Below are 14,834 nucleotides of genomic sequence, written 5' to 3'. Positions count from 1 at the left end.
GCGCCGCGGGACCGGCATCGGCCGCCATGTTGCCCGGGGCCACGCTCGGGCGCGGGGGGGGGGGGGGGGGGGGGCTGTTTCTGGTGGGGATATTTTCTGGGTAAGCGACTCTCCACTCACCAGCACCGGCACCAACACCAGTACCGGCACCAGCACCGGCACCACCAACACCGCCCCCGCCGCGCGCCGGAGACTAGGGGCGCGAACGGCCTGGACGGCGCCTCAGGCCTTCGAAAGCCGAAGGTCCCAGAGCGGCCTCCTGACCAGGCCTCGGGCTTATCTGAGGGGAGAGCGCCAGCGCTCGCCCCGCTCCGCGGGAACGCCATCGTGCGGACGCCACCGCGGCCCCCGAGGGCGCGCCGGGCTTCGAGACCTCCCGGCCTGGGCTTTCCCGCCCACCGCGTTAACGCGCACTGCGGCACGTGAGGGATCGGGCGCGGAGGAATCCGCAGACTTTGGCGACGGCCCACCGGGCTCTCATTGGGTGGTCTCATCGTTTCTCCGCCCCCAAATTTTTTGTCTCCTCGGTGATTGGACCTGGGGGCTGTCCATCCTGTCGAACCACCGCCCTCTTCCACCACCCACCCCCACCGGACCCCTCCGCCTTGTCTTCGGACCCTCGGCCGGCGCCGCTGCCCCGCGCTGGCCCCGAGAACCGTGTGCCCCCGACCGTGGCCGCTCCTCACGGGGCGGCCCTCCTCCTGCCCAGCCCACCCCCCGGCCCCGCCCCGCCCCGCCACCTTCCCGGCCCTTCCCTCCGCGGAGCTCCCCCACCCAGCCGCGTCTGCAGTCCTCCGCCCGCCCGCAGCCTCCCTCAGACGCGCTGGGCGCTCCGGCGGTGCGGGCGCGCGGGGGGATGCGCTCCATGAGGGCTCTGCAGGATGCGCTGAGCGGGGCCCGCAGTCTTTGCCGGCGGGGAGGCTGGGGTCACCTGAGCCGGAGCCCCCTCCTGGGCGGGGGCGTCCGGCACCACCTCAATGAGGCCGCGGCGCGGGGCCGGGAGACGCCGCGCAGCCACCAGCCGCAGCGCCCGGATCAGTAAGGCTCGCGGGACGGGGCAGGGGCCCGGCGTGCTCCCACTCCCGCGGTGGTCCTCGCTGGCTCTCGAGTTCCCTTCCCCCGGGAGCGCTCCTCAGCTCCCTTCTCCTCTCTTCGCTCACTAGCCTGCGATGCCTTTTCCTTTAGATTTGGGGCTTTGGGTCCGCCGCGCTCGGGCGGTAACGTGCCGCCCGCCCGGGAGGGCGTTTGGGCAGGTCGGTCCTCGGGATGGTCCCTGTCCAAGGTGCGTACCTCGCCGGGCCGCGGCCGGGCGCGCGGTGTTGTTGGTGCACGTGTCTGAATGCGGGGCGCAGTGCGCGCCCACCCTCCCCGCCCCCCCCCCGTTCTCCCGTGCGTTCTGGGGGCTGCGTGGCGGCGGGACCCCCTCCCGATTCGAGCCCTGCCGTTCTCGGTCTGTGTGTGGCGGGTCTGCCTGTGCGTGTCCTCCGCGCGTGGTGTGTGATGCGCGTGTATTATTGGTGCTCACGTATGTCGTGTGTCGCTTGCGTATGTCTTGGGTGTGTGCGTTATCTGGGTTCCTTCATCCTGGGTTCCATCATCTGGGTTTTCCAACTTGTTGTCGAATGAGGAAAATGCCTTATGGTGATGGGGAAGACATTAGACGACGATTTTCTAAACCAGAGCCAGTCAGAGCCGGTATTTGTGCTGCTCAGGCTCCCTGATTTAAAGGGTTCCCTTCCCTCGGCCTCTTACTTTGCAGGAGAGGCTGCATCTCTCTCCCCCAACACCCAGGACACATGGTGGCTGAGTCTCTTTTCTTCCAGTGGCAGATGCAGCTGAGCAGAAAATTTACCCCCCAACCCAGAAGCCGAGATAGACACTGTCCAACAGTCCCTGCTTTATCATAGCAGAAACAGGAAATGAACCATCACCCCTGCCATTGACATCTACTAATGACATTCAAGAAGACACGCACACCACACCGTACAGACACAGCAGTACCTCACCACCACTGGAGTCCCTGTCCTGACAGCTAACAGGCCAACACAATATCATTTATTTATTGTTAATAATAATCATGCTGTACTTTTCCATCACCCTCTTCTCAAGGAGACGCGGAACACTGAAACTTTAAAGAAGAAGCCCCCTCTTGTTTTGTACTCTCCACCCCAGCTTCTCCCAAATAATTGCCATAGGAGAAATGTTAGTGGGCTAGAACGAAGTTTTAACTTCCCTCACCCTCCTACCTTCTGTGGGATGGGGAGAAAGAGGGGCCCCTGGAAGACACACATTTCCATGTTCAGGCATCCAGCAGTGGGAGTGTTTTTAGGAAACGCGTTCCTCTTGCCGTGACTGCCAGTGCTTGAGGAAGCTCTTGTAACAGCGTTGGACTGGTGCTCCTTGGGCAGAAAGAGTAGGGCATTGAGGGCTTGGGCTCTGGGAGTTGAACACCTTGAGGAGGAAGGGGTTTGGAGGGACAGGCGGGCAGCAAGAAGAAAATACCCTCTTCGGGTTATTTGCTTTTTAATCTTCACCTTTATTGTGTTTTTGATTATGAAAGAAAAAGCGTACTGAGAAAAAAGAAACAACAAAGATCCCAATACTAGAGATAACCACTTAATTTTGGCCTATGTCCCTATATATTCCCCATATGTGTGTGTATATATATATGACATTTAACAAAAATGGGTTCATAGTCATGTCTTTGATAATCCGCCTTTTTCATTTGTGAGCAGCTTTTGATGTCATTGAATGTGTGTGTGTTGCCGTTTTGGTGGCTGCCATTTTGCTATGTTAAGATTCCGTTGAATGACATAATCATTTGCTTAACCAGACTTCAATCATTGTTCAGTTATTTCTTAGGGTATTCTAGGAAATTTTGTTCCCTAGAGACATTTGTCATTGATATCTGTATAACTTTCTAGAGATGCTTTATGCATATATCAGCAAATACAGGTTGGTGTTATTTTCCCTTTTTTATACAAATGGGTCATACAATACACTTTGCTCCCCCCCCCAACATTACATTGTAGATCAATCCATATCTGGGTTAAAGGGTATGCAATTATTTTTAAGTAGTGTGGTATTATTTACTGTGTTTCCTCAGCCTCCAGGCACAAGGACTGGTCCTCAACATGTCCCACGTACTTTCCTTCTTGAGTTATCCCTCAAATAGCTTTTCTCTCCCTTCCTGTCACCACATGGATCCCCTCCTCACTATAGGCTCTAATCTCATTGTGATCATTGAATTTCCTCAGAAACAAGAAAACTCTCCCTTCTCCTGGTGTCCCTCTGACTCAAAACATACACAAACCTAGTTTATGCCAAGCATCTTGAGGGCTTTGGGACTAATTGGGAGAGCTTTTTATTTTTTAAAGCATTGTTTCAATAACATATATTCATGTATATCATATTCAATATATAGTCATATGGTTCAAAATTCAAAATATACCAAAAGATATACAGTGGAAAGTATCTCTCCCTCCTTTTGCCTAGTACTCATACCATCTCCTTAGAGGGAGATAAGTCAGTCTACTTCCAGAAGCATTTTGTGTCCAGAAGCATTTTGTGTCTGAATAGCAAACATATATTTTTTTCTTTTCAAACATAAATAGTACTGTACTGTAAATATAGCTCTAAAACTTGCTTCTTTTGGTTGATAGTACATCTTAGAGATCATGCTATATCAATACCTAGAGCACTACCTCATTTCCCTTTTTTATACTGCATAGTATTCCATTATACAAATATACCATAATTTACCTACCCAAATTCCCTGTTGTTTCCACCTTAGGTTATTTGCACCTTAGGTTGTTTCCAATCTTACTAACAATGCAATGAATAATTTTTAATATGTTACTTTGTAGGTATCTGGCTACTCCTGTAGAATAGATTCCTGGAAACCAAATTATTGGTACAAATGGTTTTGAAGGGGCTTAATGTCAAATAGCTGTCATGTTTGGAGAAAAACAATTTCTCTAAAACTGTTAACATGTTAATAGGAGAACTCCTGAGGACCAAGAAGTTTTTAATACCTAAATTTTAGGTGCTATAAGCCAGTGAGAGATAGGTATACTGTGTGGACCAGGGACCTTCCTAGCAATGTAACTTGATAATTCTTTATTGAAGACCCACTATGTGTTAGGGACTGCTTGATGTTAGGAAGCTAGAGATGTATCAAACACAAAAGAGTAAAGGATGTTCTTCTGTCAACAAGATGATGTATTATGTCACATTTGCAGCATAAGCAAAATGTGGAGATTTGGGGAAGCCTTCACAGAGTTAGTAACATTTGATCTGGGCCTTGTAGAATGAGCAGGACTGTGCCAGGTGAAGGAGAAGAGGGTCATTCCATGCAGAAGTTGCAGTATAATCAAAGGCCAAGAAAGCTGACAGAGCCTAGCCCATTTGGAGAGCCGCCTTTCCCTGCCGTAGCTTGAGTGTGGGACATGGTAAAGAATAGGAAAGGAATGTAGGCAGATTTTAAAGAACTTTGAATGCCATGAGAAGAAATAAGAACTTAGTCTGTAGACACTGGGAAGCTACCAAAGGTTTTTTGTGTTTTTTTTTAAGACTTTTTTTTTTTAAGATTTATTTTTATTTATTTATACAAGCACTGGGTACAGTCAGAAGCGCGGGAGGGTGAGAGAATTCACCAGAGCCAGAGCGGGGAGCAGAGCAGGCAGACTGAAGTGCACTGTAGAGGGGAGCAGCGGGCGGCAGGAGAGGTCTGCACACCATGTGGGACCCTCCTCCAGTGGCCGGGGAGCAGCCAGGGATTGAACCAATGCTGCAGAGGCTGCGGGCAGCTTCGCAACCCAGCGCTCAACTGCTGCACCACCGGGCAGGCCTGCTACCAAAGGTTTTTAAGTAGAAGAATGATGTTTGAGTTTGAAGAAGATAATTGACACAATGAGGAGATGAATTGGAAATCAAGAGTGTACTGGCAGTTAAGATAGGTAACAAGGAGTGATGGTAAAGAAGCATGATTTACTGAACATCTACTCTGTGAGAGATCTTTTCATAGGATGTTATTTTAATTAAACCTCACATCATCTATCTGAAGCAGACATTACCATCCTTATTATACAGTTGAGGAAGCAGGTTCAACAATATATAATAACCTCACCACTTACTACACATATTAAGATCATATAGCTACTAAGAAAGTTCTGGTTCTTTCTAAAACCACACCATACTGGCACAGGGAAGAGGGGAAAATGAAGTGGGTTTGGGAGACACTGTAGAGGTAGATTCATCAAGTGTTGGTTACCACCTGAGCCTGGATATAAAGTACGGGAATTAATCAAGTGATTCCACATTTCCAGCTTGGCACGCTGGTGAGTGGTAACGCTACGAACTCAGATGGGAAACAGAAGAGGAGTAGAGGGAGGGAGATGAGATGATCTCAGGTTTGGACATAATGAGTTTGTGATACTGATGGGACATTTAGAAATGGAAGTATCTAGAAGGCAGCTAGAAATGAAGGTCTGACTGTTACGAACAAAAGAAAGCTAGAGAGTAAGGTTTAAGACTTCTCAGGACAGAGGAAAAGTTGGGACTACAGGGATAGAGCGAGATGCTTCCAGGAGAAGGCAGAGTGAGGACACTGCCTACTTACGATCAGCCCATGTCCCAGGAGGAGAAGCAGGGAGAGTTCTCAGGCTTTTGCCCTCCTCCCCATCTCTACCCCCAAACAGTGATGCATCAGAGAGTGGCATGCTGTCCCGCCTGGGTGATCTTCTCTTCTACACTATTGCCGAGGGACAGGAACGAATCCCTATCCACAAGTTCACTACTGTAAGTTGTGCTCTACCAACCTAAAGCACTAATCCAGTAGGATCTCTGGCAAATGGGCTGGGGAGGGAAGGAAAAGCGCAGGGCAGCAAGGGGATTGTTATGAGGGATGAAGAATAGTAGCTGATAAGATGCCTGGGCTGTTGAGACCATCTCATCCCTGCCCAGGGTAAAAAGATGAAACCTTCTGTCACACCATCTTCTTGGTTTGGAGCTTTGACCCAAGGGGTTCAGAAACCAGTTGCCTTTATGAAAAAGGGCAGGAAGCCCCTAATAGCCTTCAGAGCTACTCCTTTCCCTCCTTTATTGTCTCCAAACCCCCGTGTTCCACCTATAGTGGTAGTTGAGGTCGAGCTAATTGTTGTCCACTGGGAAAGATTATTAGAATTAGTGACTATTCTTGTAGCTGACTTTACCAGGCGTTTCCTTTTCCCTAAAGGCCCTGAAGGCCACGGGACTGCAGACATCAGACCCTCGACTGCGGGACTGCCTGAGCCAGATGCGCCACATGGTTCGAGAATCCAGCAGCGGGGGCCTCTTGGATCGAGAGCTCTTCCAAAAGTGAGGGCCCCAGAAACAAGGGCAGCGCTCTCCAAGCTGTTCTGGGCATATAGACTATATAATAGCGGGGAGGGGACCTTGGGGATTGTCCAGTTCACCCCCTTCATTAATATAGAAATACATGTTCTCCTTTCCCTCTCTCCCCAGTCCCAGTCCTTTCTTCCAGAAGAAAACATTGTAAACAGATTAATGAACAGATTAATGGGTATCATGTAGATAATATCCTGTGCATTTACAGATATGAGAGTATAAGTGAATATACTTGTATGATCTAGGATTTCTTTAAATATGAAAGTGACCTACTATACATGATTCAGATATTTTTTTTTTTCTCATATCCCAAGACACTGTGTCTTGGGATATCTCTCAACATCATTACAACCCCTCACTTTCGAGGCAAAGAAACTTAAGACCCAGAAAGATAAGGTGACAGGCCAAAGGTCACATAGCTGTTGGTCCCAAACCTGATGACCACTCACACCTTCTTTATTCCCAACTTCCACGTCTCCGGAGTGAGTCACAGCTGCATCTCTCCAGCCCCCTAACCCAATCGTGTCTGGGATCCAGGTGTGTGAGCAGCAACATTGTGCTCCTGACCCAGGCATTCCGAAAGAAGTTTGTCATTCCTGATTTTGAGGAGTTCACGGGCCATGTGGATCGCATCTTTGAGGATGCCAAAGAGCTCACTGGAGGCAAAGTGAGGGCCGGGGGGCTAAGGGAGGGGCAAGGGCTCTGGGCCAGATAGACTTTGCTTCTTGGAGATTTCCTGGGGCTGGGTGTCCAATGATGATCAAAATCTCTAAAAATGGGGACAAGGGCTTTATGTATTTCTATATGTATGATTTCTAGAGCAGGCAAGGGAATCAGGCTTTTCTGGGGACAGTGAGCATGAAGAGCCAATAGAAAGAGGCCCATAGCGTAACTGAGCCTGAGCCCCACAAAGGAAAACGGACCCCAGAATTCTCTTTTTGCCTTCCAAGGGCTTACTGCCACCTGTTTAGGAGTGGGGCTCCAGAAAGATAAGGCCTTCTAGGACTTAAGGCTTGGGTGTCTCTGGGAACAACAGGTAGGAGGGGGACCCATGTTGTCCCACAGAAGACAGAATTTTAACTTTTATCTAAAAGGTTCTCTTGACTCAGCCTCAGCTCCGTTCCCTCACTCCATATCCTTATTTCCACTGTGTCTGTTTTCTCTCCCCGTCATGCCCAGGTAGCAGCCTACATCCCTCAGCTGGCCAAGGCGAATCCAGACCTGTGGGGTGTCTCCCTGTGCACCGTGGATGGTCAGCGGTGAGATGCTGGGTGAGAGGAGGGGCGGCAGGGCCTCAGTGCAGAATGAAGGCCGATCCCTTTCATGGCATCTGTCTGCCTCCAGGCACTCTGTGGGCCACACAAAGATCCCCTTCTGCCTGCAATCCTGTGTGAAGCCCCTAACCTATGCCATCTCCATAAGCACCTTAGGCACTGACTATGTGCACAAGTTTGTGGGCAAGGAGCCCAGCGGCCTGCGCTACAACAAGCTTTCCCTCAATGAGGAAGGTGAGCACAGTAGGGCTCAAAACAGACTCATAGCTGCCCCGCTCTCCTCATCTCTACTCCTCCAGCCTTTTTTTGTTTGATTCTCTGCCCTCCTGATTGGCCATGTCATTCTCTCCTCCCCACAAAGAAACAGTTGTTGTCTAGCCCGCAGAGTGGACAGCCTTTTAAAGGAAGTTTTGCCCAGTGGCTGATCAGACTCTGGTGGTTTCTATTTCCCCAGGAATCCCCCATAACCCCATGGTCAATGCTGGTGCCATTGTCGTGAGCTCCCTGATCAAGGTCAGTGCCACCTTAGTCTTCTCTAAGATACAGTTCTCTAAATTCCCTTGTTCCTATATCCGTCATGTCTGCCCACCTCTCCATGAAGACCCTTGATTCCTTTGAGGGTCCCCAGAAAGCACATGAGGGCACAGCAGGGACTATATTTTGTGCTGAGGATGTAAGTAAAAGGAACTGTACCCCTGCCCCAACCTGTGAATCCGAAGCCCAGGGTTTCCTGGCCCTTAGAGAAATGAGCAGGTTCTGACCCCTGCCTAGGACCAAGGGCCAAGTGCCAGACACAGTGGGAGGACGGGACTATTAGACACTGATTGGCCATTTCTGGGTGAGGGTCACCAGGAAGGAAGGGTGAATGGCCAGGCCAAGGCAGCTGTTCACGTCACCTGGAACTACGATTTGGCCCTGAGCAAAGGTGTCAGGCCAGACATCAGCTGTGGGTCTCCTGGGCTTGAGCAAGAACCAGAGAGCAGTGTGGGCAGCGACACTCTGGAGCCAATCACAGCCCCTCCCGGGGAAGGTGGTGTTAGAAACCCTGCCCCCAGGGATTCAGGTGTCAGAGTCCCTATGGTGTTGACTCTGTAGTTGACACATGCAGGGAGCATTGTGTGGGGGGTGGGGTCGCGGGGGAGGGCAGGGAGACCGGATTCAGTCTCCCTTTGCTCTGGAGTAGCTTTATCTAAAATCCCCTATATGGCACCTGTCTCATCCCACTCCATCTAAGCAGGCCCAACTGGACTTAACTCTGGACTAACAATTCAGTTATCAATAAAATTTATATAATCGAATATTATATGTGAGACTCTGATCCCATTCTTGTCAGTCACTCAGTCTTGGAGGTGGCTGTGAGTGAGGGATTGGACAGAGTAAGGCTTCTGGCTTGGCAGATGAGGAATGGGATCAGGAATAGAGGTGGGGCTTGGGAACAGGACTGGTGTAGGAAAATGAAAGTGGGAGTCAGGGGAGAGGGTTGGGATTGAGAATGGAAGTGGGAGTGAGACTCGGACGGGTAAGGCTTATCCATAGGGTGACACTTTCTGTACTCATTACCTGATAATCTAAATGACTAAGTTGCGGGTTTTTTTAAAGATTTATTTATATTTATTTATGCATACAAGAACTGGGGTATAGGCCAGAGGTGGGGGGAGAGGCGGGTGAGAGGATTCACCAGAAACAGTGGGAAGCAGAACAGGCAGATCTGCTGAGATCCACTGCTGAGGGGAGCAGCGGGTGAGACAGGAGAGGTCTGCTGCACCATGTGGGTCACCTCCCTGCTTGGGGATCGAACTCAGGCCAAACTCAGGCCACAGTGGCTGACAATAGCTTAATAGCACTGAGACTTTAACCCCTGCACCACCAGGGAGGCCCTAAGTGACTTAGTTTTTAAGGTTATACTAGATATACATGGAAACAAAAAGGTCCCAGTTGTGGTTTTGTTTTTTTTAAAGTCACTGTAAAACAGAACATTCCAGTAGCAAAACCAGTGTAATACTTGAACTCACATAGATCCTTCTGATCCTCCCCTGTCACCCTCCAAGGGTGGTAATACTGAAATCTTTCTCTCTCTCTCTCTCTCTGCAGATGGACTGTAACAAAGCAGAGAAGTTTGATTTTGTAAGTTCCCTTGCTACTCAGCCCCTGGCTGCTTTTCTCTCTGGCAAGTTGTCCTCTCCAGGTGCCCCAGGGAGTTCTAACCCCAGTGTACCACCCATAGTAGAAGCCTTCTTTCTGGGGGCATGGAATCTGTGGGCCTTAGCGAGGAAAACCTCCTGAAGTCCCTGCCCGGATAAGGACTGAGGCATTCAGAAGGGTAGTTAGCCCAGTAGGTATTGGCAGGGGCCCCCACTCACGTGGTACCTCCCAAATCCCTTCTTCTCTTCTAGGTATTGCAGTATCTGAACAAAATGGCTGGGAATGAATTCATGGGTTTCAGCAATGCCACGTAAGGCCCTGTTCACAGGATTGGCCGAATGCACTATCAGGTCGTGTGTGAGATGGAAGGAGAGATAACAGACTCTTAAGAGGAAGAAATTCCAGGGGAACCTTGGTCTTCCAGCTTCCTCTGAGTCCCTTCATTGGCACTTACTTTGTAAAAGACTTTATTCCCTTTCTGTATATTAGTAAGTGAGAAAGCCAGTGTAGGGTTTGCACCTAGATCCCATCTTGCCAACCCTCTCAAAGCCAGAAACCACCCCTTTTGTTAGGATTGATGACTAGACAGTTTTGGGGTTTGTTTTGTTTTTCACACTTTGCAAAAAGCTATGCCCAGTGCTCACGCAGGTTCCAAAGTTTCCTCCAGTATTACCGTGACAGTTGTTAAGGTGCTGATTTAGTTTGACCTGTGTGATGGAGCCGTCTCTCCACTCACACCTACCCTCCTCACATCAAGTACTAAAATGGTGTTTGCTTCAGATTCCAGTCAGAAAAGGAAACAGGGGATCGGAATTATGCCATCGGCTATTATCTAAAGGAAAAGAAGGTAACTGGGAGAGACCGGCAGAGAAAGACCCTGGGAATCCTGTGTCTGGTGGAAGGGAAATTGGGTTGGGGCCTTTGACGAGGTCCTGGCAGGGTGACAGAAACTGCGGACACCTGAAAAGAAATGCTCTCCCCTCTTCCTTGCAGTGCTTTCCCAAGGGGGTGGACATGATGGCTGCCCTCGATCTCTACTTCCAGGTAAGCGAACACTGCTGTTCTGCTCAGGGCTAAGGGAGCCAGACACACTGCCTCCGTGCTCTAACCCGCAGTCCTCTTCAGTGGTGCTGGTGTCCTTCAGAAACACCATGGGAACTCGTGGAAAACTCAGGATGCCAAGAAGTTGCTGCGCACCCAACAACACAGTGTTCAGGTCCACACCGCACCCTCACCTCTGCCTTGTCTCCACAGCTGTGCTCCGTGGAGGTCACCTGTGAATCAGGCAGTGTCATGGCAGCCACCCTGGCCAACGGCGGGATCTGCCCCATCACAGGCGAGAGCGTGCTGAGCGCTGAAGCAGTGCGCAACACCCTCAGCCTCATGCACTCCTGCGGCATGTACGACTTCTCCGGCCAGTTTGCCTTCCACGTGAGTGCTTCTGGTCCTGCCGCCCATTTGCTACAAGCCCAGTGCAAGAGGAGAGGACACTGAGTCTCGGAAGGTAGACAGGTGGAAGCTTGCTCCTGCCTCTCACTCACTAATTCCCGGCTAGGTTAGCTGAGAATCCGTAAGAGAGTTAAAAGCAAGTTCCTCAGACACATGATGCTGCAGCTCTTGAACTGCGCTTCTGCCACCCGTCACGCAGCTGCCGCACCTCGAGTCTCAGCATGGATGTCACTTCCAAAGAGAGGCTTTTCTGACCACTCCATCGCAAATGGGTGCCCTCCACCTATATTCTCTATCCCAGCACCTTTCTTCTTTGTTACCAAGAGCTGTAATTTACTTTTGTCTTTTTGTTTACCTGTTATTGTCTACCTCCTAACACCAGAATGTAAATTAAATCACTTTGTCCTGAATCTAGTGTAGCATTAGGCACAGACTAGATAATAAATACTTCCTTGCTGAAGTTCTAATTTGAAAGGGAACCAGAGGGAGATAATAGAAGCTAATTAACAAGCCAAAAAGTTGAGATGGCCGTGACCTTCCCAATGCAGTCATGTGGTTGAGCTATCTTGTTAGACTACTCTTGGGATAGCTCTTGCTCATCCTGTTTCATCTTTATCACCTAGGTGGGCCTGCCAGCCAAGTCAGCTGTGTCGGGAGCCATACTCCTGGTGGTACCCAATGTCATGGGGATGATGTGTCTGTCACCTCCACTGGACAAGCTGGGGAACAGCCATAGGGGTATCAGCTTCTGCCAGGTAAGTTGCTTTGAATATGGTGCTTAATATTTTTGAATTGAGTAAGGAAAGGAATTTTGAGCTCCTACCAAAAACAAGAAAACAATCTCTTTGCCTTAAAATTCTAGAAGTTGGTGTCTCAATTCAATTTCCACAACTATGACAACCTGAGGCACTGTGCCCGGAAGTTAGACCCACGGCGTGAAGGGGGAGAAGTTCGGGTAAGGAATATCCAAGTGGTTTTATTTATTTATTTATGCATACAAGAGCTGGATACAGGCCAGAGGTGTCGGGGGTAAGAGGATTCACCAGAGACACAGTGGGGAACAGAACAGGCAGACTGACTGAAATACACTGCTGAGGGGAGCAGCAGGCAAGACAGGAGAGGTCTGCTGCACCATATGAGTTGCTCCCTGGCCAGCCAGGGATCGAACTTGTGCTGTAGAGGCTGCGGATTGCTTCATAGTGCAGTGCTTAACCCCTTGCGCCATCAGGGAGGCCCTGAGAATGCTTTTTTTTTTTTTAAGATTTATTTATTCATTTATTTATTATTTATACAAGCACTGGGTACAGTCAGAAGCGCGGGAGGGTGAGAGAATCCACCAGAGCCAGAGCGGGGAGCAGAGCAGGCAGAAGGACCGAAGTACATTGCTGAGGGGAGCAGCAGGTGGCAGGAGAGGGCTGCGCTGCGCGCCATGTGGGACCCTCCTCCTGTGGCCGGGGAGCAGCTGGGGATCGAACCGGCGCTGCAGAGGCTGCGGGCAGCCTTGCAACCCAGCGCTCAACCGCTGCCCTACCGGGGAGGCCCTGAGAATGCTTTTTAATAGAACATTCCATAACCCTAGCTAAGTATCCATGGAGGAAGATCTCAAGTCAGAGCTGGGCTGGGCTGGTTGAAAGTTAATCTCAGGTTGGTATGATTTGTGTTCCAGAACAAGACTGTGGTGAACCTGTTATTTGCTGCCTATAGTGGAGATGTCTCAGCGCTTCGAAGGTACTTCTGTGATCAAATAAACACAAAATACTCCTAATCAGAGATCTCAACAGGAGTCACAAGGCAAAATAGTTAAGGGCTTTAGCTTTATAGTCAGAATGGACATAGATGGAATTTAAAGAACTTTTTAAACTATAGCGCCTGCCATGTAACAGTAGCCGTTATTAAGATTAAGCTGGATGTTAAGATTAGAGTCCTAGGGGGTTGGTGTGGACCCTAACTCAGATTACCAACAGACACAGATATGTACAGGCACCTACCACAGCTAGGTACTTGTTTCTGGAAGCATCACGCTCCTGTCTCATGTGGGAACAGCAGTCTCATGTGGGCACAGACACCGACGGTGCAGGGTGTACCCATCTTGGCACAAGCTGTTTTACTTTTTCTGTGACCCATCTCATGTGACCCCCACTTCCAAAAGGACTCGATTCTTGGCTGAGCTGGGTAACTCCAGCTGCTTTCCACTACCCGCAGGTTTGCCTTGTCAGCCATGGACATGGAACAGAAAGATTATGACTCCCGCACGGTCCTGCATGTTGCTGCAGCTGAAGGTATCTGATAAGAGGGGAAGCAGATCTGAAAGCCATTTTTCTACCAAGAACACCCCCTTTGTATATGCCCTTAAGATTTGTAAAGCAACCAACCCATTCCAGGCAGGTTTGTGAACGGTTCTAGCAGCCACATGCTCTTCGCCGTTGTTTGTAGTCGCTGTACTCCTCGGTACACTCCACTCCACCCTCGACACCGCAGGTGTACCCATCTACACTTGCCCATACCCTACTCCAGGTGCCCGCCATCAGGACCCCAGGGTTCCGTCATCCATCCTAATGGCGGGGGGGGGGGGCAGAAAAGCCTGATGCCTTTTACCTTACCCTACAAGATTACAAGAGCAGCAGCTAGTTTTGTCCAGATGCCCTTCAATCTACAAACTATTGCTGGTTGTTGTGGGGAGCAAAATGAGAAGAGGCCTCCATCCCACCCCATCCTTGATTTAGACTCCAGCTGCCCAAGGACTCTGCTAATATCAAAATGTTCAAGGCCATATCCTCTCATTTTCCTTCTGCCTTTATTCCTAGGACACATTGAAGTTGTTAAATTCCTGATTGAGGCTTGCAAAGTGAATCCTTTTGTCAAGGACAGGTGAGTGGTATAAAGCTAATAGGGCGTGGGGGTTGCAGGGGAGGCAGCTTTTTTACTGTCCTCCAGCCACCAGTCACATGTATAACCACAACTGTACATGTATAACCACAGCACCCTCCGTGTCTTCTTTTCTGATCATGGTCCTTGTTCCTTGCAGGTGGGGCAACATTCCCATGGATGACGCTGTGCAATTCAACCACCTGGAGGTGGTGAAGCTGCTTCAAGATTACCAGGACTCCTACACACTATCCCAGACTCAGGCTGAGGCAGAGGCTGAGGCCTTGTCCAAAGAAAACTTAGAAAGCATGGTGTGAGCATGGGGCACAGTGTCCCTGCTCTAGAAAAAGCACCAGCTGGCCACACACGTAACCCATTACTACCAAATACCCTATGGAGAGCTACACTGCTTCAGTGGGAACCAGGACTGAGGCCAGTGCTTTCTTTGAGAGTCAAAATACCCCATTCCTTTGGCAGACAGAGTATAGAGAAGTGCCTCACTGGACTCCTGCAGTAGAGCTATCCATGGAGACTGTGGGCTGCTTCAAAGTACAGCTTACTAGCTTGGCCCACTCAAAACCACCCCAGATCTCCACCCAGATCCCCTTTTCTCCCTGAAGAAACCATTGTGACAGATAGAGATGCCCTGGTGAAGGGGTTCTAGCCACCAGGCATATGTATATACCCACAGAGGAAGGGGGACAAAGGGTGGCTAGG

General features: G+C 49.9%; 1 protein-coding gene across 4 annotated transcripts; it reads left to right on the top strand.

Moving 5' to 3' along the window:
• Positions 1-856: 856 nt before the first annotated feature.
• On the top strand, positions 857-14,434 carry GLS2 (glutaminase 2; the record flags this gene model as incomplete). Of its 4 annotated transcripts, none has more annotated exons than XM_084255060.1 (18): positions 857-1,038; positions 5,700-5,799; positions 6,236-6,357; positions 6,925-7,054; positions 7,567-7,646; positions 7,732-7,895; positions 8,116-8,174; positions 9,753-9,785; positions 10,055-10,113; positions 10,584-10,650; positions 10,797-10,847; positions 11,058-11,234; positions 11,876-12,007; positions 12,115-12,207; positions 12,919-12,980; positions 13,455-13,531; positions 14,057-14,120; positions 14,278-14,434. In XM_084255060.1, 18 exons carry the CDS (start codon positions 857-859, stop codon positions 14,432-14,434), a joined length of 1,809 nt encoding a protein of 602 aa, XP_084111186.1. The 4 variants fall into 4 exon arrangements, with proteins under 4 accessions (XP_084111186.1, XP_084111185.1, XP_084111184.1 ...); XM_084255059.1 differs by having other exon boundaries at positions 6,895-7,054; XM_084255058.1 differs by having other exon boundaries at positions 6,203-6,357.
• Positions 14,435-14,834: the final 400 nt, after the last annotated feature.

This window comes from Talpa europaea (genome assembly GCF_964194135.1).
Source record: "Talpa europaea genome assembly, chromosome: 15".
NCBI lineage: Eukaryota > Metazoa > Chordata > Mammalia > Eulipotyphla > Talpidae > Talpa > Talpa europaea.
This window is presented reverse-complemented; position numbering and strand designations above follow the sequence as displayed.